At 45.7% G+C, this 27,149-nt stretch overlaps 1 protein-coding gene across 1 annotated transcript in view; it reads right to left on the minus strand.

The window, feature by feature from the left end:
- Positions 1-4,310: 4,310 nt before the first annotated feature.
- The window catches only part of FFAR4 (free fatty acid receptor 4), a 43,197-nt gene continuing 20,358 nt past the window's right edge, over positions 4,311-27,149 (minus strand). The window contains exons 2-3 of the mRNA XM_040361772.1: positions 16,845-16,973; positions 4,311-6,925 (exon numbers count right to left, since the gene is read on the minus strand). Of these exons, the coding sequence (XP_040217706.1) occupies positions 6,533-6,925; positions 16,845-16,973 (522 nt within the window). The 3' untranslated portion in view covers positions 4,311-6,532. The remainder of the gene's footprint in view (positions 6,926-16,844; positions 16,974-27,149) is intronic.

Here is a 27,149-nt window from a genome sequence, read left to right on the forward strand (position 1 = left end):
CCTCAAAAAGTTGGGAGGTATGAAAATGTGATATATTACAAATTACCAGTCCTTAGATGTGGTGGCTGCATCTTTTTTTCAGGCTTGCTATTCTCATGGTTATTCTGCTAAAAAACACAGAGCCTGTCCCCCATTATCTATGGAAGGAGCCCTATTGTCACACTTCAAACATCAATAACCATTTTACGTTGCATGTATCGACATCCGATTACATATGCAGAGAGAAAAGAACAGCAAGTTGTGGGATTTTTACGTAAACATAGACAACCAATACATACATATATTTAAAAAATTTATTTTTATTGACATTTCATCCCAAACAGGCATATTTACTAAAAACATTACACAAAAAAAACCTGACTGCACTATACCATTCAAATTATTAATTTTGTACTCAAATATACATGAACATCTTTTTTTTATATACAAAGTTTTCATTAATGAACAGTTAGAAACCACCAGATAGTGGAATACAGTTAAAATACATTTTCACCCAAGTTGATGGAACCTTCTCAACGCGTTTCGTAAACCAAAGTCCACTTTCTCTGGAGAACATAAAAATAAATGGTATATCTACAATCGTATGAACAATATTATGATTAGTACATAAAACATCTTACATCACATGTATGTATGTGAATATATATATATATATATATATATATATATATATATATATATATATATATATAATGTATATACATACATACATACATACATACATATACACAAATTCTTCCTGTGGTTTCCAGGCCAGAATATTGGCAACTGTTCATCTTTGGATACCTCCTAGATAGCAAGAAAAACTTGCCGCACATTTGTGCCAGTGTTGAATTGTAAGGGGCAGATCCACAAAAGAATTACGCCGGCATATCTATTGATACGCCGGCGTAATTTAAAATTTCCTGCGTCGTATGAATGAATGAATGAATGAATGACTTGTATAGCGCAACTTATTGCGAACTGAATCGCCTCTGGGCGCTTTTTCCAGCCAGTATCTGCTTGGTTGGTGCGGTCATTTTTACCCCGTAGGATCATGACACGCTAGGGACACACAGTCATACACACATATATACTGGGCCAATTTGGATGAGATCCAATTTACCTACCAGCATGTCTTTGGGGTGTGGGAGGAAACTGGAGTACCCGGAGGAAACCCACGCAGACACAGGGAGAACATGCAAACTCCAGGCAGATCGTGTCGTGGTTGGGATTCGAACCAGCGAACCTTTTGCTGCTAGGCGAAAGTGCTACTCACTGCACCACTGTGCTGCCCTTTTGTATCTTCAAAACAAGATACGACGGCATTTCGGCTCGATCCGACAGGCGTACATCTTAGTACGCCGTCGGATCTAAGCTGCAATTTTTCGGCGGCCGCTAGGTGGCGTTTCCGTCTAATTCCGCATCGAGTATGCAAATTAGCTAGTTACGGCGATCCACGAACGTACGTCCGGCGCATTTTTTTTACGTTGTTTGCGTTCGGCTTTTTCCGGCGTATAGTTAAAGCTACTGTTATGAGGCGTACTCAATGTTAAGTATGGCCGTCATTCCCACTCGCATTTTGAATTTTTTACGTCGTTCGCGAATAGGGATTTGCGTAGAATGACGTCACCGTTGTGAGCATTGGCTTGTTCCGGGTTAATTTCGAGCATGTGCACTGGGATACCCCCACGGACGGCGCATGCGCAGTTAAAAAAAAAAAACGTTGTTTACGTCGGGTCACGACGTATTTACATAAAACACGCCCCCATCACAGAGATTTGAATGCCGCGCCATTACGCCGCCAAAGATACACTACGCCGATGTAACTTACGGCACAGATTCTTTGTGGATTTGAAAAAAAAAAAGTAAGTTACGGAGGCGTAGTGTATCTTAGATACGCTACGCCCGGCGGATAAATGAGCCGCTGTACGTGGATCTGCCCCTAAGTCTGTTAAAGAGGAACTGCAGTCTGCTCACATAATTTGTAATAAAAACATCTTTGCCATTCCGAAGCTTCCCTCCAACCACTTTGCATATTATTTTATATATACTGTGATTCTGTAGTTGCCAAATATGCTGCAGAAACATCCCTCCACTGAGTCTGGCTGCAACCATTTTAACTGTGGGCAGCTGAAGCTGCTGCCTGTTCACTTCCTGGATTTATACAGAGGCACACCTCTAGCTCTTCAGCTCCCATTGGCCCTCTTATAACTCACCTCCCCTCCCTTCCTGGAAAACTCTCATGAGAGTTAGAGAGAGAGAGCTGTGCAATGATTGTCATAAGTCTAGGCTTTTTTTGCAGACAAGAAACCGGAAGTGGCCTGTATGAGGTATATACTAGCAGAAATTTTTTTTTTTACTATCCAAAGTTAAAACAATAAGGGCAGAAGATTTAATAGATGGAAAGATGAAAAATAACTAAAGTTTCGCTTTAACTTACTGCACATTTCAATGGAAATGTACACTTGCAGAGCACTTGAAGCACAAGTTCTAGTTGACACTTTTCCTATTTGCAGCAAATTTGCGTGGCAATTTTTTAGTAAGATCAAAGTTGCAGTGGTGAGTCTACAGCAAGAGCTCTGCAAGTCTACAGCATTAAAATGTTGCCACAGTGCCCCCTGTGGTGGGAGGACTATAGCACAACATAACTGAACCAGAACTTGCAGCAGACTTGCAGAATGTTTGCAAAGAATGTTGATCTGGAGTCATGCAAACTTGTGAAGCCTAGCAAGTCTAGCGATAGCTTAGCAAGTCATTTTCAAACTTGCAGCTCTATTGCTTGCTATCTGGGCTTGTTTTTATTTAATAGCTGGTTGCTTGTAATGCCAGTCCTTTTTTGTGATACATAGGACCTAGCAAACTGGCTTCTGTATTTACTGTATATAAAAGGCCTCTTTCACAAGCAATTGATCTGCCCGTGGAATTGCAGAGGGGGTGTCAGGGAGATCTGGTTGAACTTACACTTTAAACTGGTAATATCATCTGTGAGGTAAAGCAGGGTCCTGTCCTCATACAATCTGAATACTGCAGATTAAAGCAAACCTGGATTTGTCACATGCATGGCTAAACAACAGGCTAACCCTAAAGCCGTGCCCCAGCAGCACATACCACGGGGTGCATAGTTTGCATCAGCTGGACCCATTGTGAATTGGAGCAGTAAAGTACATCAATGGTGTAGTGCTGCAAACAAAACAGAGTCTCCATATGTTATAAGCAATTGTGCTTGCCAGTATGTATACCCTGTATATGTAATTACAGATAAAACAAATATTTCAAGAAACCGTGTCACCAAAGCAAAAAAAAATTGCAAGTAAAAGTACAGAAAAAAAATCAAGTTACCTACCTGCAGTGTTTTCTATACTATAAATTATTATGTGGCTGCCAGAGAAAGAGGGAAGTGATACTAGAATATCACTGGAATGACAGCTCTGAGTCAGCTGACATCACATCCAAGATGGCGGCACCCAGCAGCATTTATACTGCTTTAGGATGTCTACACAAAGGGAGATTTTTACAGGTCAATAATGTGTAGAATATGTTAAAGGATAAGTTCACCTTTCATAACATGTTACATGTAATGCCGCGTACACACGACACACATGCCATTTTTTAAATCGGTCATTAAAAACGAAAATGTCCGGGCATCAGTGGGAGTAAACAATACCCTATATGTGGTGTCAGCGAGAGCAATTGTGTCCCATTGTTAAGGTCAGTGGGTCAAATTGTATCCCATCCTTAGTGTCATTGGGCGGAATTGGGCCCAATTATTGGTGTCATTGGGCCCCAATGTTGGTGTCATTGGAAGGAACTGTGCAGCATCAATGGTGTCATTAGGCTCCATTGTTGGTCTCATTTGGAGGAACCGTGCCCCATCATTGGTAAAAATCATGCCCCATCGTTGGGAGTCATTGGGAGGAATTGTGTCCCTTCATTGGTGTCAGTGGATGAAATAATGCCCCAAGGGCCAGATAAAGGCAAGCCAAAAGCCACATCCGGCCCATGGGCCACAGTTTAGAGAGCACTGCTTTACAGGCTCCCCAAAAAAATAATAATTATTTTGCACATTTTCTTACCTGCTATAAAAGGTGAACTTATCCTTTAAATGTACATACTGTATATTATTATGAGAAGATTTTGTTTAAATTAATGATCTGGTGACAGGGTCTCTTTGAATGAGGTTTGTAAAAGAATAACACATACTAATAAGATTGTTCATCTCACACTGATCTAGTTTACACTTTAGATAAAAGTTTCAAAACTTTAAATTCATTTTAATATAAACGATTTTTTAAATCAGTAACAAAAACAACATGTTAAAAGTCCCCATCTTCATAAAAATATGGAGGCTGCCATGGATAAAATGCATTTTAAGATACCAGGTCTGGACTGTCATCCTTATCCTCCCTTTACCACTTGGTGAATTGTCACCCTGGATCACATTGTGAATATCTGGTGTTCCAAAATTTCACTGGCCGCATTCTTATTTAGAGTCAGTGACTCACAAAGTAATCACACTAGAACGAAAGCCTACTTTCCAAGCAATGGAAGTGTAGCCAATATTGCAAAGACACAACACTTTCCCAACAATCACACTGACTGGCAGCATCATCCATTAAGGAGCAATAGGTAAAAGGTACAATGGCATTGCTGTACCTGAGTTCATTCTCCTGGTCAAACATGCCCATCTATGAATGAGGAGAATGGCCACACACAGGAACAGAATTTACTGTAATGTGGCTTTTTAGGTGCAAAAATGCTTATTGGAGTCTATCTGTAAAGAAATACATTCATTCTAGATTAGGGTGGCTACATTTCAGAACTGCCATTCATTTTCCATTTTAATTATAACAATTTACATTTTTTTTTTACGGTAGTTTATACTGTGTGGGCCTGAGACTTTGAGGCCCAAAGGGAAAATAAAAGGACCACTGTGCTGTATGCAAGGTGAAAATTGGCCGTGACTACAAACTCAATATTGGGAATGGTTCCCCAGATGCAGGAAGTATTCCACATATCCAGGTCTGTTGAATACCTGCTCCTCCCATTCACACTGTGGTTCCTCCTGGCAGTTCATGCATCTCTATAAGACGTGGAAGTTGGCAGGAAGAACCACAGCATGTGGAGCGGAGAGCAGGTACTGTATTCGACACACCTGGAAAGGTGGAAATATCTCTATCAGCTTTATGCAGGAACATATTTGCACCAAGCTTGTGGAGAGTCACTTATCGGGTTGTATGCATTACTGTTGACTTGGATTTCATTACGTATGTATTAACATCTTGATGACATTCCATGCCAATTTATTGTCACTGGCACTTGTTATTTCTGTATTTGTTTATGGTATAACCCAGTTCCCCTTTATGTTGGGGCTAGTTAGTTTATACCTTTAGATAGACCTATCCCTTCTTCTACATGTTAGCCTTCATAGCAGACATTAAGCTGGGAATATCATTGTCTCTTTGCACTTCATATAACCAGTGAACATCCCATGTTCCTCTATGGCTTCCTCATCACTGGGGCAACTATCTGGTTGGATGCTGACCGCTCATGCTGGCCATCTTTTGTCAGGCAGTGTCTATTTAAGGCCCTGGCTCCTGGGTTTGGCATGCTTTCAGGGTGTGGGTAGTATAAGGACTGGTCACCTGGCAGGGACAGTATTAGCAGTAGTAAACGGTTTTCAGATGAGTAGGGAAAGCTTAGGGATCCTCCAGTCTTCTTGTAAGCCTTCCCACTTGGGTTTGGACCCGCCAGGCTGCATTCTGCCCTTCTAGACAAATGCCATCAGCTGGACTGAGACCCGCTCCGCTACATGCTGCTGTCATCTGTGAGTGTTCCCGGTTGGGCTTCCTTCCAACGGGCCGGTTAACTGTTTTTCACTGACTTCAATACAAGCTCCATTATTTGCATCTGGACTGAGTGTGTGTTATTGCCATCGCACCATGCTGCACCCAACCACAGGAGTATCCCCTTAAGCCCTCTGGCACACAGGGCTTTCTTGTCCCAACAAGAAGGTAGTGTGCACTAAAATCAGAGTAAGCAATGTCCGTTCGAAGACAAACCTGTACAACTGTGTAAGACTGAAGGTAAGGCTGGAGTTAAGCTTTAAGAGTTCACTTAAGTGTTAAAAGTTAAATGTTAGGGTTCAGGCTGATAATTAAAGTATTCCTGTCAGAAAAAAACAAAACATGCAACTCGGTGTAGGCCTAAAGGTGCCTTTGTGTTGAACCCTCTGCAATTATGTCCAGTGATTCATGGCATTTTCATCTGCAGGTTTTCTTGCACCTTCCAATTGGCTATGATAGGGAGCATCACGGGCCAATAGATTCATCCCTTTTACACTTTTAGTAATCTATGTAATCACAGCTGGATTGCATAGATTACTATTTATAAAGCTATACTTTATGTGACTGAAAAAAGGAAACCATTGTATAACTGGCAAAAAAAGTCTTCTGGCAAAGTAAAAAATATGCCCAACAGTGAGGTTTCATGTTGTTCTGTTCCAACTTCATTGTTAACGAATTGACATTTGTCACCAGAAATTGACATCCTGCTATTTTATCTCTGCTGAACCATTTTGATTTTCATTCTTTCTGGTTGTGGTCTCGGTATCTAGGGTTTCCTCTGAGCTGCAACAGAATATAATTTGCCACCATTTCTGCCGGAATAAATTCATGTTGTACAGAATTGGGTTGACTATTGAGTTACAGAATGTGAATAAAATAATCCAAAAGAAGCACGTAGGTGAGAGATGGAAGTTGTTGTCCAAGTTCTGGACAAGAAGGAGCAGAACGATGATGAACACAGGAGTCCACATGACAAAGAAGGAGATCATCAGAAGGAAGAGGGTTCGAAAAAGTTTGTAGTCACGCTGGGAGACTCGGATTTGGTGGTTTTCAGAATATGCTGTACTGCTGATCATCCTCTGCCGTATGTCCTTTGTTATCTGTAAAAATAAGTACAATGCAGATTAGATACAGATAAGTCAGCTGAATCTGAAGTCACAATTTTGGGTGAATTCAGCTTAAATGGAAATTCCCCAAAGAGACACACCTATCAACAAAAAGTATAAAGGCAAAGGCCACACCCTGCTACTCCAGCGTTATATGGAGAATGAATGCACAAAAAAAAAAAATTGGTGAAACCCACAAGTACTTTTTTTTACCCCTATTACGTTAAACTGTTTTTTTAAATTAATGAATGCAATAATTTAGAAGTTGGGTGTAAGTTTTAGCATTGTAAAACACGTTTGACAGTTAAATAGTATGTAAATAGTATACAAAAGAAAAGCCGCGCCACAAAAGTCTATTAGGTCACATTCAATTAAGATGTAATAAGTCCGTGGTTGATCAAATGGCACATATACGGTCACAGGTATTCTGATACAGTCTTTGTAATGGCAACTCCTACGTTCCACACCACCCAGTGACACATATGCATTCTCCGTCCCCTGACCGTGATGTACTCAGCACCACCGTTTAAATGTAAGATGAAAAAAGAGAAGCGCACATAGCGTGACTCTGCGACATACACTTTTATTTAAAAAAAGGTAAAATATAGAGGATCCTGAGGTGGGTGGCGTAAATAGGTTTGCCACCTGTCCAGGATTCGCCTGGACAGTTCATGTTTTGAATCATGCGTCCGGGTGCCTGAAACCTGGACACATTATCCAGACTGGACTATGGCTTCCCAGCAGGGTTCCTGGCTGCAGTTGTCTAAGCTTAGAGTGTCTGTTACACTCTCTTTCATGCTGCCCAAAGGCAGCACTAACAGTGCCCCCAACCCCTCCCCCCCCCCCACACACACAGACTGGAGAGGAGAGAGGGCTCGATCTGCACTTCTTCCTCCCACCCCTACCTGGTGTCTGCCCACACTCCAATCCCTGGTGCTGTGCCTCAGAAAAGAAAAGTACAGGCTGGAAATTTGAAGTCCAGCAGCCTCAGATACATCTGGATGAGACGTGCTGACTGCCAAGGGATGAGTGAGCTCACCATCCATCCCTGTCTGTGACTGAAGTCTCTCCGAGTGAGTACACTACGGTAAATCAGCGTTCTCAGAGCACCCCTTACATCAGCGCTCCCCTTTACACCAAAGGCCGCAGTGTTCCTCCTTACATCAGAGTCCTCTCCGTACATCAGAGTTGTCAGTGTTCCCCCTTAAATCAGAGTTCCCAGAGCATCCCTTATGTTAGCGTCCCCAGAGTTCTCCAATGTAAGAGAACTCTGCGAGTTCAGATGTAAAAGGGGAACTGTGCAGGTTTAGGTGTAAAAGGGGGACTCTGATGTAAAGGGGGACTCTTGTTATTAACTTCATATGATAAGAAATGTTATTTAATAGCAAAATATATGTATAAAAAAAAATTGCTGTGTGTCGCTAAAGTGTTTGGGATTGACTTGAAGAAAAGGTGGCAATCCTAGGCGTAAATCACACAAAAAGAGGAAAGCAGGATCCACCACTTCTACCATAAAAATATTCAACGTATCCACTTATCCACTCTGACAGTGAAGTTAGTATCCTGCAAAAGGGTCTTAAAGAATGCATTCACATTTAAAAAAATATTTTTATTTATTTTTTGGTAAAAACCTGGAAAGCTCTTAATTTACAGCATTTTTTCACACTTGCCTAAACTTTGCACCGTAGTGTGAATGTATTTTTTCTCAGTTTTTATCATTTACAGCAATGTTTCTCAACTGCAGTCCTCAAGTATCCCTGAGGCTGGGTTCACACTACTTTCATCCTACTTTGCTCTGTGTTCAATGTTTCCCTATGAGGCTGGGTTCACACTTGTCCTACAACGGTCCTACATTGGGAGCCTCATGTAGCATGATGTGTGAAAATCAATGTTTCCCTATGAGAACCGTCTTAACTGGTCCGACACAAGTCGGTCCGACTTTGAAACTACTCCCTGTACTACTTTGGTCCGACTTTCATCCTACTTCAGCCCATTGAATATCATTGAAGTCGGATCAAAGTAGGAGCCTTGTCCTAACCATCCGACTTTTGACATCCGACTTGTGATTACAGCAGCAGTAAAAGGAATTTATCTCACTCTGGGATTGTTTTGATTGGTCAAAGAACAAGTCAGACTATCACAAAGTCGGATCAAAGTAGTATCCTGTTCATTCAAGTCTGATGGATGTAGGACCAATGTAGGATCAATGTAGGACCAATGTAGGACCAATGTAGGACCAATGTAGCAGAGCAAAGTAGGATGAAAGTAGTGTAGTAGTGTGAACCCAGCCTCAGAGCGTCTTGTAGCGTCCTACACAAGTCGGTCCGACTTTGAAAATGCTCCCTGTACTACTTTTGGTCCTACATTGATCCTACTTCAGCCCATTGAATATCATTGAAGTCGGACCAAAGTAGGAGCCTGTTCATGAAAGTAGGATGGATGTAGGACCAATGTAGGATAAATGTAGGACCAATGTAGCAGAGCAAAGTAGGATGAAAGTAGTGTAGTAGTGTGAACCCAGCCTAACAGGTCAGGTTTTCAGGATTTCCCTCAGATGAAACAGCTGTGGTAATTACTAAGGCAGTGAAACTGATCAAATCACCTGTGCAAAATAATGGAAAGCCTGAAAACATGACCTGTTGTGGGTACTTGAGGGCTGGAGTTGAGAAACATTGTCAGTTATTATCAGTTTTATATATTTTTATATAGTTTATGATAATTTCATATATACATGTATTATCACTTAAGCCTCGTACACACGATCGGATTTCCATCGTACAAATCCATGACATTTTGTGCGAAGGGCGTTGGCCGTGAACTTGTTCTGCATACAGACGGCAGAACATTTTCAGTCAACATACACAAGACTACCTGGTTTTTCAGCTCTTTAGCCCCACCCTTTGGGCAACTTCTGCTAATGTTGTGCTATGGTTAGCATTGGTTCGGAGCATGCGTGTTTGTACTTTGGATTTTTTTCTGACGGACTTGTGTACACACGTTCGGATAATCCGACAAGACACATTTGTTGTTGGAAAATTTGAAAGCATGCTATAAAACATTTGTTGTCGCAAATTCCGACAATTGTCCGATGGAGAGTACAAACGTCCGGATTATCCGACAAAACCCTGCCATCACACAATTGCTGTCAGAAAATCTGATCATGTGTACGAGGCTTTACAGGAGCCATAGTGTCACGTGAAGATCTGTTAATATGGACACAAGTTCTAATCTTGAGTGATTAACTTTGTACACAGAATATAGATTTAATTTTATTTGTAATAAATGTGTTTTATTTTACTTTATTATTCAAGTTATTTTCATTATGACACTCATATTGCACAATCAATGTTATACCGCTGTAGTGGCATTATGTGCTACAAAGGGTTAAGTTGCTAATAGTAGCATTGGGCATATACTGTATACCGTCTCCTTTTGTCATGCCATAGACTTGAGAAAGGAGGGATGTGTTCCCTAAAACGCGTTGTCATGGCAGCCCACGCCACCAGATACACTCCATAGTGGCTGGTGTTGCTTTCACGCAATGGTTACCCCCAGAAGCCTCACAGCTATCAGTGTAGCCTGTTTCATCCAGCAGCTTGCTACCATCATCCTTCCCTAAAGCCCCTTTCACACTGTGGCGGGATCCGCGGTGGCGGTATAGCGCCGCCAAAAATAGCGGCGCTATACCATCAGATTTGCCGCGGGAGTCGGCTGCTAGCGGTGCGGTATTAACCCCCGCTAGTGGCCGATAAAGGGTTAATACCGCCCGCAATGCGCCTCTGCAGAGGCGGTTAAGCAGCAGAGGCGGTATAGCAGCAGCAGCGGTATAGCAGCGCTATTTTTAGCGCTGTACCGCCTGAAAAACTCCTCAGTGTGAAAGGGGTCTGCCTGGGAGTATACACTGATGCTGATCCTGCATACTGCCGGTTACCGGATTTGCAGCGGGGGCATAGATACAAGATTGCCAGCCCCATCTCCCCAGCCAGATTCTCTGTAGGCTTGTACAAGTGGATTGCGAGTTAAGCCGCGTACACACGATCGTTTTTCATGACGTGAAAAATTACTTTTTTTTATGTCATTAACGCGGAGGTTCACCCACAATATAAACGTTATATTAATAAGATCTGCAGTGTTAATACATCTGTTGTTTTTTTTCTTTGGCATGTTATTACTGTGATTCTGAGGTGTTAGTTGTTGCTTCCGGGTATTCTTCCCCGCGGGAAATCTTGCGCTATCTCCCTCGTCACGTGACTTCGACAAGCGAGTGGCGCGACGAGGGCTTCCCGGAAGTCTTTGCTTGTGGGCTTCACAATGCCCACAAGCAAGATGGAAAGCGACTGGCTCGTTTTTTTTAAGTTCTTCTTTCAGACGGAAAACGATGGGATCGTTTTAAAAACGGCTAGCAAGTGAGTGTTAAGGTTATATCTGTCACACTAATAAATGCACACAAATAGAAAAAAAAAGAGAAACCGCGGAACGGAAAATTAGCAGCCTTTTACCGCTGTAGTAGCGGCGCTTTTAACCCGCTAGCGGCCGAATAAAGAGTTAATAGCGCACGCAAAGCGCTTTGCAGGCGCTTCGGCAATGGTGGCCATTGATTTCAATGGCAGGGGCGGTGGAGGAGCGCTGTGTACACCGCTCCCCCACCGCCCGAAAGACGCTGCTTGCAGGACTTTTTCTAACGTCCTGCAAGCGCACTGCACCCAGTGTGAAAGCACTTGGGCTCTCACACTGGGGCTGCAGGGGTGGCGTTATATAGGCAACGCCCGCCCCAGTGTGAAAGCAGTTACCTAGAAGTACTTAAAAAAAAAAAAAACGCAACATAAAGTGTGTTAGCCAGATTCAGAAAGACTGGCTTAATTTTGTGCGGGCGTAGCGTATCTCAGATACACTACGCCGCCGTAACTTAGAGAGGCAGGTACCGTATTCACAAAGAACATGCGTCCTAAGTTACGGCGGCGTAGTGTAAATGGGCCGGCGTAAGCCCACGTAATTCAGAGTAGGCTGGTAGTGGGCGTGTTGTATGGTAATGACTCGTGACCCCACGTAAATGACGCGCCTAACGAACTGCGCATGCGCCGTCCGTGGACGTATCCCAGTGCGCATGCTCAAAATCACATCGCAAATAGTCAATGCTTTCAACGTGAACGTAACCTACGCCCAGCCCCATTCACGTACGACTTACGCAAATGACGTGAAATTCGACGGCTGTTCCGACGTCCATACTTAACATTGGCTGCGCCATCTTTTTGGTTGTTTATCTTTACGCCTGAAAAAACGCCTTCCGTAAACAGCGTATCGGGCGCAAATACGTTCGTGAATAGGCGTATCTTGCTCATTTGCATATTCTAGGCGTAAATCCACGTACACGCCCCTAGCGGCCAGCGTAAATATGCAGCTAAGATACGACGGCGTAGGAGACTTACGCCGGTCGTATCTTAGCAACATTTAAGCGTATCTCAGTTTGAGAATACGCTTAAAGATACGACGGCGCGGATTCGGACGTCGTAAGTCTTACTGAATCTGGCTATGTGTGTTTAATACTTATGTGGAGGCTGGGGGTCTAACACACTCTAAGAATGAAGCCTCTCGTCCCTGACTGTGGCTCAATATTCGGGTAAGTTATTTAGGTCTCTGCAAATAACTCATAAAGCTGTACATAAACACAGTGGCTGGGGCTCTAACACACTTTAGATAAAGCCTCCCATCCCTGACTTCGGATCATATGTCCCAGTCAGTTTATTTGTACTAATGCTTACTTCCCTCAAGCACCAGATTTGAGCTCACTTATAGAGAGGCATAAAGTGTCTCCGGTCCTCCACTCTCTGTGGCTCATATGTTCTGGTAAATATATTTATATCTCTGCAAATTAACAAAACTGTACACCAGTATTGCAGAGGCATAAACACAAAGGGCTGGGGCTCTAACACGTTCTTTAGAAAAAGACCATATGGTCTTCAGTTTGACTGTATCTCTGCAAATTAACCAACAAAGCTATACATTTGTATTGCAGAGACATAAACACAACGGGGGTCACCATATTTCACCCCTGTGTACTCAATGAGGGCTTTGACTCTATTCTAAAGAACACAGAGTACTGAAGGGCTTAACTAGCTTACTAAAGCCCAACATGCCACCTGGCCCAGCCGTTGCCCAAATTAGCACTAATTCTTACTTCCTACAAGCACCAAATTAGAGCGCACATATAAAGAGGCATAGAGTCCAGTCATTCACTCAAAACACCAAAATCATACCAGTGATAAATCTGGTTTCTCTCTAAAAAGGGAGAGCTTTGTTGTGGTGCCGCAGTGACATAAAATACTTCAGTGATGTGTGTGCCATCACCACATGCTCAAACAGCAAAATGGCAGCCAAGCCCACCTTCTCCTCTATTTGTAGCCAATGCTGGCTGCTATGCCCGCCCCTTCCTGTAATGATAACTGCCATCTTGTGGACAAAAAGGAGAAGGCTATCTACTAGGAACTGTGTGAAATATCCTATAATATTCACAATGTCGGGAGAATACTGAGAATCATCTAAACTTGGATTTGTACACTCAGATGCTCCAGTTCATGAAGGTTCAGACTAACGTCAACTTACAATAATCAGTCACACTTTTGCCTGTCCTGCCCCAAAATATGACACACAGTATATATGTTTCCATTGTAGGTTATGGATGCAAGTCAAAGATCTAGTTACACACAAATAGAAGGTAAGTTAACCCCTCATTCAAACCCCAGGGCTCACGTGATCCAAGGTGAAATATCCATTGTGAACCTGCCTTAAAGTGGAGGTTCACCCGGAAATGTTAATTTTTAACCTTAGATTCATGCTCATTTTGTCAAGGGGATTCGGGTAGTTTTTTTTAAAATCGAAACTGTACTTACCGTTTTAGAGATGCATCTTCTCCGCCGCTTCCGGGTATGGGCTGCGGGACTGGGCGTTCCTACTTGATTGACAGTCTTCCGACGGTCACATCTATCGCGTCACGATTTTCCGAAAGTAGCCGAACGTCGGTGCGCAGGCGCCGTATAGAGCCGCACTGACGTTCGGCTTCTTTCGGCTACTCGTGACGCGATAGATGCGACCGTCGAAAGCCTGTCAATCAAGTAGGAACGCCCAGTCCCAAAGACCATACCCGGAAGTGGCGGAGAAGATCGCTCTCTAAAACGGTAAGTACGGCTTCGATTTAAAAAAAAACTACCCAATTACCCTAGACAAAATGAGCATCAATCTAAGGTTAAAAAAAAAAAATCAGGTGAACTCCCGTTTTAAGTAACTTTTTGTCCAGATCACCTTTTCTCTGTCCTAAGTGGACCTGTTGGATGATCCAGGACTTCAGGCATTCAGCTTTACCATTTTTTTTTTTTTTTTGCCACATGTGTCTGGAAATAGGCCTGTCCTTCTTTAATGTCCCATCATTGACATGCTACAATACATGACACCTAAACTGGTGAATAGTTTTCCCCACATTAAGAATGAGCTCCGGCGTGTTTGCACAGTCCACATGCAGAGCCCGGCAGAAAGTCAGCACCGCGCTGCGCTAATCACAGGCAGGGAGACATTTCCCGATCTCTGCAGCCAAGCATCAGGACAACGTTTCCCTGCCTGTGATTAGCGCAGTGCGATGCCGACTTCCTGGCGGGCTCTGCATGTGGACTGTGCAAACACGCCAGAGCTCATCCTTACCCCACGTATAACAGTGGGCATGAACACTTACAAATAACCCTTCTGAACTACAATTGTAAAACAATAAAATCTTAACCATCTCAACATTCTTAGGGTGATAAATTCCCTAAGTGCTGGAAAAAATGTGCATGTTTTACACTGTCCACACTTAAAACTTTTTATTTATAGAGCAAAAAAACAACAAAAGAAAACTCTATTTGGCTACTTTGACACTGGGGCCACGCCACGTCAGCGGTAAAGCGCCGCTCCTTTTAGCGGTGCTTTACCATCGTTTAAGCAGCACTTTTCGGCTGTTAGTGGGGCGCTTTTAACCCCTACTATCGGCCGAAGAAAGGGTTAAAACCGCCCGTGTTGCGGCGCTTCAGAAACGATGCCCATGCATTCCAATGGGCAGAGGCGGTTTAGGAGCGTTCTATACAGCCCTCCCAAACCGCCCCAATGATGCTGCTTGCAGGACTTTTTGTAACGTCCCGCAAGCGCACTCAGGCTTTCACACTGGGGAGATATGGGAAGCGGTTTTCAGGCGCTATTTTTAGCGCTTAAATGCCAAAAAAACACCTTCAGTGTGAAAGTAGCCTTTGTGGGGAAAAATTCCATTTGTATACAGTGTTGCATGACTGTGCAATTGTCAGTTAACCACTTCCCTACCGTAGGACGTCATATGACGTTCTGGACGTTCTGGATGCAGCTACTGGCATCAATTAGATATCCTTCTCTTCTGTCGGCGATTCTGTGCACCATAAGAACGATCAAAGCGGCAGTTCCGCCGCTTGATCGTTCTTATAGGCGGCGGGAGGGGACTCCCCCCCCCATCCGGTGCTTCTCCGGGCTCTACCGTGCCTAAGGGGGCCCCTGGAGAACTAATCGCCCGGCGTAAGATGAGAATCATAGAGATTTCTGGTGACCAGATGGTAACCGGTCATCTCTATGACCGTCGGAGGCCCGGGCACGATGTTATGATGTCAAGCCTGGGTACCCGGAAGTAGACAAAGCCGCAATCGCGGCTGAAAGCATGAGATCAGTGATTTTTTTTCCCTCGATCTAATGCATTACAACCTGGGGGAGAGATGTGGGGGTCTTATTGACCCCGCATCGCTCCATAAAGAGGACCTGTCACTAACAATTCCTATTACAAGGGATGTTTACATTCCTTGTAATAGGAATAAAAATTATAAAAAAAATGTAAAATAAAGTGTAAAAAATAAATAAATAAGTAAAATAAAAAAATAAAAAGTGTAAATGCCCCTGTCCCTAGTAGCTTGCGCTCAGAAGCGAACACACACGTAAGTCCCGCCCACATATGTAAACGGTGTTCAAACCACACATGTGAGGTATCGCCGCGTGCGTTAGAGCGCGTGCAACAATTCTAGCACTAGACCTCCTCTGTAACTCTAAACTGGTAACCTGTAAAAAAAAAAATATGCGCGTCGCATATGGAGATTTTTATGTACCGAAGTTTGGCGCCATTCCATGAGTGTGTGCGCAATTTTAAAGTGTAACAAGTTAGGTATCTATTTACTCGGTGTAACATCATCTTTCACATTATACAAAAAAAATGGGCTAACTTTACTGTTTTGTTATTTTTTAATTCATGAAACCGTTTTTTTCCCCCCAAAAAATGGCATTTGAAAAATTTACGGACATGCCGTGCGAGATAAAAAGTTGCAATGATCGCCACTTTATTCCCTAGAGCAGTGGTCATCAACCCTGTCCTCCAAGGCCCACTAATAGGCCAGGTTTTATGTATTACTTTGGGAAGATGCAGACTAGAATACTGCAATCACTGAGCAGCAAATGATATCACCTGTCATGTATTTCAGTTATCTTGCAAACCTGGCCTGTTAGTGGGCCTTGGAGGACAGGGTTGATGACCACTGCCCTAGAGTGTCTGCTAAAAAAATATATACATTGTTTGGGGAGTTCTGAGTAATTTTCAAGCAAAATTATGATTTTTACATGAAGGAGAGAAGTGCCAGAATAGGCCCGGTATGGAAGTGGTTAATCTCCTAATCTCTATGTCTACCAATCGGCTAACTGTTGTGCAGGACAATCAGCAGGGAAGTGAATTTCCTCAGGTGCATTTAATGCAGGGAATTGTAGAGCACATGAGTGTATTGTTAGAAGTCCTTTATATTGTTTCAGCACTATATGGAATAGTAAAGTTGTCATACTCAAGCCTCCAGAAACCGTAAATTAACACGATAGACACTTTATGACCACGCACCTTATAGATCTTGGTATAGCTGACAACAATGCTCAAACCAGGGATCAGAAAATCCAGAAGAATAAATGAGACGTCCCATGAGATTTCTTCTGCAATCGTAGGCCAGATTAGAGTGCAGATCTTCAGCTCCTAGTGGGTACAAAAACAAAATATTACCTTAGCTAGATGGCAGAATTATGGAAGACGTACAATTCGTGTGTTTCAGAAGCCATTGTTGTTTTGTATTACCAAAGGGGACCTCCATCCAATACAGAGCAAGCTTTCATTTCAGAAGTCCTCATTCCTTTGCTCTAATAGAATGGGCTTTTTGGGTATGGGAAATGTGCATGTGACCCCCACCATGTTACAGCATTTAGGGGTGAGCAGCCACTCGCCAGGCATATTGTTACATGTGTCGGCAGTCACGTTATCCCCCCTGGGTAAGCTCCAACACCATTTGACACTGTGTGTACTACTGCAGGTATCTGCTGATACTGGTGGGTACCAGCAGACCATAGGCGTGCGCACATAGGGTGTAAGGTGTGCCTGGGCACACCCTAATCACCCTGTACTGTGCAGATTCCCCCTGCTGCCTGGCTGCAGAGAAAGGGACTGGGGAATCTCTGTCCTCAGTCCCTTTCTCTGTCTCAAAAGTTAGACATCAGGGGTCTGTTTAGACCACTGATATTTCACCAAAGCCCCCCAACAGGGCTCCTAAATATATATATATATATATATATTTAAAAAATAAAATAATAAAATTAAAATAGTAAAAAAATAATAATAATAATACAAAGACACTGACACCGATCTCTGCCCTGCTGACAAAGCCCTACTGACTTGCCCACTGCCATATACGGTATATTACACACGCATGTGTGTTTGAGCTTTGGTGTGCACACCCTAATGCCATAGGCTGCGCACACCTATGCAGCAGACACTGGTGTTAATTTACTAAAGGCAAATAGGCAGTTCACATATCGAGGGTAGTTTCACTATGCATGGGAATTTTCCCTAGAGCTAAGTGAATGTGGTAAAATGTCACTTTGCAAAGAAAATATTAAAAAAAAAAATGCATTTTTGATTGCACATGATTGGATGATGGAAGTCAGAAGAGCTTTACTACGCTTTGGGGTAAATGCCCATGCAAAATGCAACTTCCCTTGCAAAGTGAACAGCCTATTTGCTTTTAGGCCCCATTCGCACTGGGGCGTTTTTCAGGCGCTTTGGCGTTAAAAAAAGCACATGAAAGAAGCCTCATCTGCAATCCCAATGTGAAAGCCTGAGTGCTTTCAGAGCCCTTTCACACTGCCAGCGCCCAAAAAACACTGATAAAGCTCCGCTAAGACCTCTTTCACACTGGGTGTTTTTCAGGCGCTTTGGCATTAAAAAAGCGCCTCAATGGGGGAGGGGTGCTTTAGGAGCGGTGTATTCAATGCTCCTAAAGCGCTGCAAAGAAGCTGCTTGCAGGACATTTTTTGACGCCCTGCCCGCGCAGCACCTAGTAATGGTGGCGATCTGCGATTTTTATCGGGAGTGCCACATTGTGGCGGACAGATCGGACACTTTTGACACTATTTTGGGACCATTTGCATTTATACAGCGATCAGTGCAATAAAAATGCACCAATTACTGTATAAATGTCACCGGCAGGGAAGGGGTAAACACTAGGGGGCGATCAAGAGGTTAAATATGTTTCCTAGGGAGTGATTCTAACTTAAGGTGACCAGATTTTTAAAATGAAATCCGGGGACATATTTTTCTTTACTAGTAATGGCAACAATCAGCGACTCTCTGCCCGCCACCGCCCGCCTCACAGCCTCTCAAGTCTTATTCTTCGGGCCCCGGCTACTACTGGGTGGGGAGCGAAGGAAGATCACTCTGCCAGGGAAGGCAAGGAGATAGGCAGGTGACTGGCCAGGATTTGAGCCAAGGCAGAAGAACATGCGAGCGAAGCTGAATGGGCATGTGCCCGAAATTGAAGAAATATTCCCTCCGCTCCGACCAGCACACGATCATCAGAAAGGGGCACAGATAATGGGAAAATACAACCCCCCTATGCTAGTAGGCACGGGAGAGTGGGGGGGTGTAATTAAATTTTTTTAATTTTAATTCTGCACTGACTGTCTTTGAAATTGCCCCTGCCCCCTATTAAATCCAATCTGGGAACAAAACCAGGGACAGACTTGGTCCGGGGAGAGTGTCCTCAAACTGTCCCCTGAAACTGGGGATGTCTGGTCACCCTATTCTAACTGTAGGGGGAGGGGACTCACAAGTGGAGGAGACCGATCGGTGTTCCTCTGTACTGGGAACACACCATCGGTCTCCTCTCACCTGACAGGACGTGGATCTGTGATGAGCAGTCGCGCGTGCCAGCGGACATCATGGCCGCCGGGCATGCGCATCGGGTCCCTAGTGATCCTCTCCACAATGCCGGGAAGCCCAGGACATCATATGGCGGTCGCCCGGAGGGACGAAGGGTTCCTGCGGCCGTCATATTACCATGGTGTGGTAGAAAAGTGGTTAAAGGTAGAGCCACAGAAAATTTAGATTTTTCCAAGCCAAGTTGGTGACCTTACATATGTAGCGCTCCCTTACTTTCAGTATGGGCACTACACTAAAGTTAGTGGGGAATGGGAGAGTTACCTTGCTCCCATTCACTATTTGTTCAAATTGTGGGACTTCTGTCATTCCAGAAATGTCCACTGGGTCAGTCTGTGGTCCAGGGATGCAATGTCATCCCTGGCCAGCAGTTGGCGCCAGAGGGGTTCTGGCAGAGTAAGTTTCTCCAGCAGCCAATCAGAGGAGTTTTTCTCTCACGGGGTGTGCTGGAGAGGAGTATATCTGTGACAGGTGTCATGTGTTCTAAAATCTTTGCGGGGTCCCCGTTCCAGGTGCGGCATCCACCTTCAGTGTGGCCCACCTGGCCATAGTTGCAGACCACTTGGAACCTCATCCGGAGGTACAAGGGGACCCCAGTCAATTTTGGCTGGGTTCCCAATTCTATTGAAAGGATCCCAGGCTGGGTGCCGTTCGATTGGGGAGTCGGTTTGAGGGGGACCCGGAGGCAGGTCGTCCAACAGAGCCTGAACAACCCAATTGGCGATCCGTTGACCAGAGTACTGACAGGTATGTTTGCTGTCATCTGGTGACCGATGCAGAAATCTACTGGGAGGATTCGCTCCATCTATCTATCTAGCTCAGTTATTGTAATTGGCCTGTGGCAGAGGCCCGAGCCGGGTCTGTGAGAGAGGCCCGTTCCTCCCAGAAATCCTAAGTGACATCTTGGCTGCCAGGCCTGTAAAAAAGGGTCTGTCCGGGGGCACTTACCCACTCAGTTGGAGTGGCGACGAGTTACAAATTGGTACTACGCAGAGCAGTACTGACTGCTCTATTTAATATCCAGGCCTTATACTGCAAGGTTCTTCCTCTCTCTCTATTCATCAACTTTGCCCATCCCAATTGATGATGATGTTAGCCGTGTTGGCCTGGAAAATAAAGCATTGGAAAAAACCTTTATTCACTGTCTGGACCTTTGCTCACTGTTTGTCTCTATAATTGCACCCCTAGACAACGCCAGGGTAACTTAACCACTTCCATACAGGGTACTTACGCAGCTTCCCGCCCAAGCCAATTTTCAGCTTTCAGCACTGTCGCACTTTGAATGGCAATTGCGCGGTCATGCTACACTGTACCCAAACAAAATTGGCGTCCTTTTTTCCCCACAAATAGAGCTTTCTTTTGGTGGTATTTGATCACCTCTGCGATTTTTTTTTTTGCGCAACAACTAAAAAAAGGCTGAAAATTTGGAAAAAAAATTACGTTTTTATTTTTTTCTGTTAATTTTTTTGTAAATAAGTTTTCTCTTTCAATTACGGGCACTGATATGGCGGCACTAATGGGCACCGATGAGATGGCACTGATGGACATCGATGAGGTAGTACTGACGGGCACAGATGAGGTGGCACTGATTGGCGGCGCTGGTATGCGACACTGATGGGCACACATAGGCGGCACTGATGGGCACACATAGGCGGCACTGATGGGCACACATAGGCGGCACTGATGGGCACACATAGGCGGCACTGATGGGCACACATAGGCGGCACTGGGCACTCATAGGCGGCACAGATGGGCACTCATGGGCGGCACTGATGGATACTTATGGGTGGCACAGATGGGCACTGCTAGGTGGGCACTGGGCATGGATGGGCACTGTGGGGTGGCACTGATGGACACTGGGGTGGCGCTGATGGACACTGGGGTGGCGCTGATGGACACTGGGGTGGCAGCACTGATTGTTGCCAGTCAGTGCCCATTTGTGGGCACTGACTGGCATCTTTTTTCTTTATGTTTTTTTTTTTATTTATTTTTTTAGACTTTTTTTTTTTTTTGGCTTTTTTTTTTTTTTTGCCCACCCTGGTGCTCCAGGGTGGGCATCCCTGGTGGTCCAGTGTGGCGATCCGAGGGGGGGCTGCGCTGATAAACAATCAGCGCGAACCCCCCCTGACAGGAGAGCCGCCGATCGGCTATCCTCTACTCGCGTCTGTCAGACGCGAGTGAGGAAGAGCCATCGGCGGCTCTTCCTGTTTACATCGTGATCAGCCGTGGTTGGACACGGCTGATCACGTGGTAAAGAGTCTCCGCCGGAGGCTCTTTACCGAGATCGGAGATGCAGGGTGTCAGACTGACACCCCGCATCACCGATCGCCGCGATGCGCGCCCCCACGGGCGCGCGCGGCATGAAATCCTGCAGGACGTTCTAGAACGTCCTGTCAGGATTTCATAACCACTTCCCGGACGTAAATCGGCCATAGGCCGGGCGGGAAGTGGTTAATAGGCCGATCCCAAATCAACCAGCGGCTCCTTCGGGGGTAGCGCTACACATTTCTTTGCTAAGGTTAAGCCCAAGGATATTACTTATTTCCAGTGACCCATGTGCTGCTGGCTGGTCTCTTGTTGAAATCCAAAGTCTTCTCCCACCCATAACCCTTTAGAGGCAATCTGAGGTTTGCGGGAGTTAGTAGCGCTACTGTACATCTCACAGGCACCTGTCAAGAGTGCCAACTATGTCTTCCCTTTCCACCCCCTCCTCCATTCATACAAGCTGTACAAGGGTTCAACCAATGAGAAGCACTCTGTGAATGGAAGAAGTGGACCTTTCATTCATCCGCCAGTCCTCTAATTGTAAAGAACTTTTCTTCTGTTTAATGGAAGCTATGGTGCAACTGATATGAATGGAGGAGGAAAGGGGGTGGAAAGGGCACTGCTGATGAGTACCCGTGAGAGGTCCAGCAGCTCCATTAACCCCTGAAATATAGGAAAATTGCAGGTGCAGTGGTATGGGGAAGGCCAGAGTACTTCAAATTTTAACAGCCAACAGCACAAGGGACACATTGCATTGAACGTAAGTACTGTCCCTTGTGCTGATTTTAAAAATATAACACAATTTATATGCCAATGTGGGGAGAGTTGAAAAATTACCAGAGATCACTACAGACACAATAGAAGAAACCATTGAAGCGCGGTGTATTGTTCTAGATATTCTTCATCACCGTCAGGCAAATAAACCTAAACAGTGTTTGATATTCGGAATAATGTGTATTTTATGTCTCTCCATTGGCAGTCATTGTGGTCTGGAAATGTAGAAGAAGAGTGTGCCAACACTGATAATAAGTTTACGGGAAAGAAAAGTAGCTGAATAGCAGGCTGATTGCTAGGTGTCGTCTCATGTGTTGTGGTTATAGCCGCGTTTGCCCAAACCCAAAACTTGCGACTAGCTTTGTTCACAGTGCCCTAATAACAAATATAACCAAAAAAACAAACATTTGCTTGACTCATTCGGAATCTGACTGATTCACCAGACATTGCTAATAAAAGCACTAGTTGCCTTTCCTCATTTTCTCGTTGCTATTTTTAAATAATTCCACACACACACATGAATGAAATATGCTTAAATATGCAATCTGATAAATCTCATCTTAATACAGACCGAAGTACTGTTTTTAGTCAGTTTTCCAGCTAATCCAAACAGTTTGTAACACATACTTCCATAAGTACTTTTTATACTGCTGACAAAGGAGGATGTTGATGTAGCACCCTCAGATGATAGGTAAATATAGTTTATTGCTCCTTCTGTAATCAGGGGAGCAGTAATTGTCTGTTCTGGCCTGTCCAGGTTCTCATAGGTTGGGAGTTTGATTGTTTCTCCCTGCCTCAAAGAAGCTTCCAGAGCTTATAGAAGGAAATTCAAATAACCAGCCTAAATATTTATTATGGTCTAGTCAATCCCTGGAGGGGAGTGCCCAGAAGGGGACTGGAAGGATCATAAATAGTCTGAGGCACTATTCAGTGTCAGCATCCCTTTAGAAGTGATTTGGGAGCATCTGACCGAAAAAGAAATGTTTGTTGCAGAGGATGCCCAAAATCAGACTCATAAGTGTAAATAAAATTTGCAATCAGGCAGTCTCTTTAGTGGTATGTTTCTTCTGCAATAAAACACAAATACCTGTCATGGTCTTACCTCTCTCCTGTCTCCTTCGTTTGACATGTGCTGGCGGCCATCTTGGTTTCTAGGTCTCTTGTAGCCTCCCACCCTGCGGCTCCTCCTTCCCACTGGGAGGAGCTGGATACCTGGCTCACATATATAGGAGGTCTGTGACTTCAGTTCCTTGCTTGGTCCTCCTGTGTGCACATGCTTCTAAGACTGCTGCTGCTTCTGGTTCTGATCCTGGCTTCGTCTGACTTCTCTGCTGGTTCCTGATCCTGGCCTCGTCTGACTTCCCTGCTGGTTCCTGATCCTGGCTTCGTCTGACTTCCCTGCTGGTTCCTGATCCTGGCTTCGTCTGACTACCCTTCTGGTTCCTGACCTCTGGTTTCACCATCCGTTGGACTTTTGCTTTACAGCTTGATTTTCAATAAAGCCTTCTTATTTTCACTTACCTCTTGTTGTACGTCTGGTTCATGGTTCCGTATCATTAGGACCAAGCCATGAATTTTGACGGTACAGAGCCATCCTCGCTACCCACGCTGGTTGCCAGAATTGATCAGCTGGAGTCCCTGTTGGGTCAGTTCGCCGTGGCGTTGCAAACCCTGCTTGAACGCACGGCTCATTTCGCTCCCGTTGCCGATGGGTCGGTCGTCGCTCCTGGGCCCGCTCCTACGGCCGATCCGACTGTTGCGCCAGAGTCTACCTCGACACCTGTTGTTGCGCCTGCGGTGTTTCGGGGTATGTCCGGTTCTGCCCCCCTTCCACAGCGATTTGGGGGAGAGCCAACTCAGTGCCGAGGTTTCCTTAACCAAGTGGGCATTTATTTCGAGTTGCTGCCACATGCCTTTCCCACTGAGAGATCAAAGGTGGGGTTCTTGATCTCGCTGCTCTCGGACAAGGCCTTGGCCTGGGCCAGTCCTTTATGGGAGAACAACAATCCGGTGGTTGCCGAGTTTTCCGGTTTTGTTGCTTCTCTTCGGAAGGTATTCGATGTGCCGGCTCGCGCCGCCTCTGCTGCGAAGCTCCTTATGTCCGTCAGACAGGGTTCACGATCCGTAGCCGAATACGCCATTGAGTTTCGTACCCTGGCAGCAGAGGTAGGTTGGAATAATGAGGCCCTGGTCGCTGCTTTCTCTCATGGTCTCTCGGATGCCTTGAAGGATGAGGTTGCAGCTAAGGACCTACCAGTGGAGCTCGAGGCTCTAATTTCTTTCCTGATTTTGATTGACACCAGACTCAGGGAGAGACCTTCCTTTAAGGTGAGCCTGCGGAGGCCTCCTAACAGTTTGGCGCCTACGTTTGCTGTCCCACCCGTGCCTCCCTCTCCTCCCACGCCTCCTGGTGTTGACTTGTCTGGGGGTGAACCCTCGCAGCTGGGGTTTGCTCGCTTGTCCGAGGGGGAGAGGGTACTCCGGAGACGCGAGGGCCGATGCATGTACTGTGGTCTCGATGGGCATTTTCGGTTGGCATGTCCGAACCGTCCGGGAAACGCTCGCACCTGAGATCCTGTCGGGGGCAGATCTTGGGTGGAGTCTCCTCGTCCCCGGTTTCCCGTGTTGATAAACCACTGATCACTGTTGTCCTCTCCTGGGTCGGGGGCTCGGTGACGACCCAGGCGTTGGTGGACTCTGGTGCTGGTGGTTTTTTCATTGATAGTGAGTTCGCTGCCGCCAATTCCATTCCTCTACAGGCTCGAGGTTCCCCGCTGGCTCTAGAGGCGATAGACGGCAGACCCCTCCAACCGTCACACGTGACTCATGAGACCCTTCCAGTGGGGGTAGCCATTGGTGCCGCTCACAGAGAGTCGGTCTGCTTCCAAGTTATTTCGTCTCCACACTACTCGGTGGTCTTGGGGTACCCCTGGCTCCAGAAGCATAATCCGACTTTTGACTGGAGATCGGCCGAGATCCTCTCATGGTCACCACAGTGTGGGGCTAAGTGCATCCATGGGCCTGTCAAGTTACTGTGTACTTCCTCGGACTCTCTGTTGCCTCCTGAATACGAGGAGTACCGGGATGTATTCGATAAGGTACGCGCAGTTGCCCTACCTCCGCACCGCCCATATGATTGTGCCATTGAGTTACAACCTGGTGCCGTTCCTCCTCGCGGCAAGGTCTATCCACTGTCGGTTGCGGAGAATGAGGCCATGGAGGAGTACGTGATGGAGGCGCTGTCCCGTGGTCACATTCGCAAATCCTCGTCCCCGGCAGGGGCTGGATTTTTCTTTGTGAAAAAGAAGGGCGGTGAGTTGAGGCCTTGCATCGATTACAGGGGTCTCAATCGCATCACGATCAAGAACGCTTACCCGATACCCTTGATTTCCGAGCTGTTCGATCGCCTTAAAGGGGCCACGGTCTTTACCAAACTCGACCTGAGGGCGGCATATAACCTGGTAAGGATCAAGGCGGGCGATGAGTGGAAGACCGCCTTTAACACCAGGACCGGTCATTATGAATCCTTGGTTATGCCCTTTGGGTTGTGCAATGCGCCCGCAGTTTTTCAGGAATTCATCAACGATGTTTTCCGTGACCTGTTGCAGCAGTGTGTGGTGGTCTATTTGGATGACATCTTGGTATATTCTGAATCCAGGGAGGCCCACATTCTGGATGTCAAACGAGTGTTGCAACGGTTACGAGAGAACAAGCTGTTCGGTAAGCTTGAGAAATGCGAATTTCACCGATCCCAGGTAACCTTCCTAGGTTACATCATTTCCGCTGAGGGGTTCTCCATGGATCCTGAGAAGGTTTCGGCTGTCTTGCAGTGGCCTCAGCCCAGTGGTCTTCGTTCCTTGCAGCGTTTTTTGGGCTTCGCCAATTATTATCGGAAGTTCATCAGGGACTTCTCCATGCTGGCCAAGCCTCTCACGGATCTGACCAGGAAGGGCAGTAATTCCCAGGTCTGGCCGCTCGAGGCCATCAGGGCTTTTGAGGCCCTAAAATCCGCCTTTGTGTCAGCTCCGATTCTGTCTCATTCCAACCCTGGGTTGCCCTTTGTCCTCGAGGTGGACGCGTCCGAGACGGGAGTAGGCGCCCTTCTGTCTCAGCGCAGGACACCAGAGGGTCCGCTGCTTCCTTGTGGGTTTTACTCCCGGAAACTGTCACCCGCGGAGTGCAACTATCAGATTGGTGACAGGGAGTTATTGGCCATAGTGCAGGCTCTCAAAGAGTGGAGGCACTTGCTCGAGGGCTCGGTGGTTCCGGTTCTCATCCTGACGGACCACAAGAATCTGACCTACCTTTCTGAGGCCAAGAGATTGACACCACGTCAGGCCAGATGGGCTCTGTTCTTGTCACGTTTTAATTACGTGGTCTCCTACCTACCTGGTTCCAAGAACATCAGGGCGGATGCCTTATCACGGCAGTACTCCGAGCTGTCCAGGGAGGAATCTATACCGACTTCGGTCATACCTCCGAATCAGATCCTGGCCGCCATTCGCACCAGCCTGACCTCTCCTCTTGGTGAGCAGATTTTGGCGGCTCAGTCTGGTGCTCCCTCTGGGACACCCAACGGCAGATGTTTTGTGCCTGAGGAGTTGCGCACTCGGTTGTTGCGAACCTACCATAACTCCAAGACCGCGGGGCATCCTGGTAAGAATCAGCTGTCCTGGGCTGTTTCACGTCTGTTCTGGTGGCCTTTCCTACGTTCCGACATCGCCGCATATGTAGCGGCATGCTCCGTTTGTGCCCAAAGTAAGTCCCCTTGGCACCTTCCGTTGGGCCTGCTGCAACCCATAGCCACCGGGGAGCGCCCATGGTCACACCTGGGGATGGATTTCATTGTGGACCTCCCTGCATCCCGAGGCCATACGGTCATTCTCATGATTGTGGATCGGTTTT

This window comes from Rana temporaria, chromosome 8 (assembly GCF_905171775.1).
Source record: "Rana temporaria chromosome 8, aRanTem1.1, whole genome shotgun sequence".
In the NCBI taxonomy this organism is placed as follows: domain Eukaryota; kingdom Metazoa; phylum Chordata; class Amphibia; order Anura; family Ranidae; genus Rana; species Rana temporaria.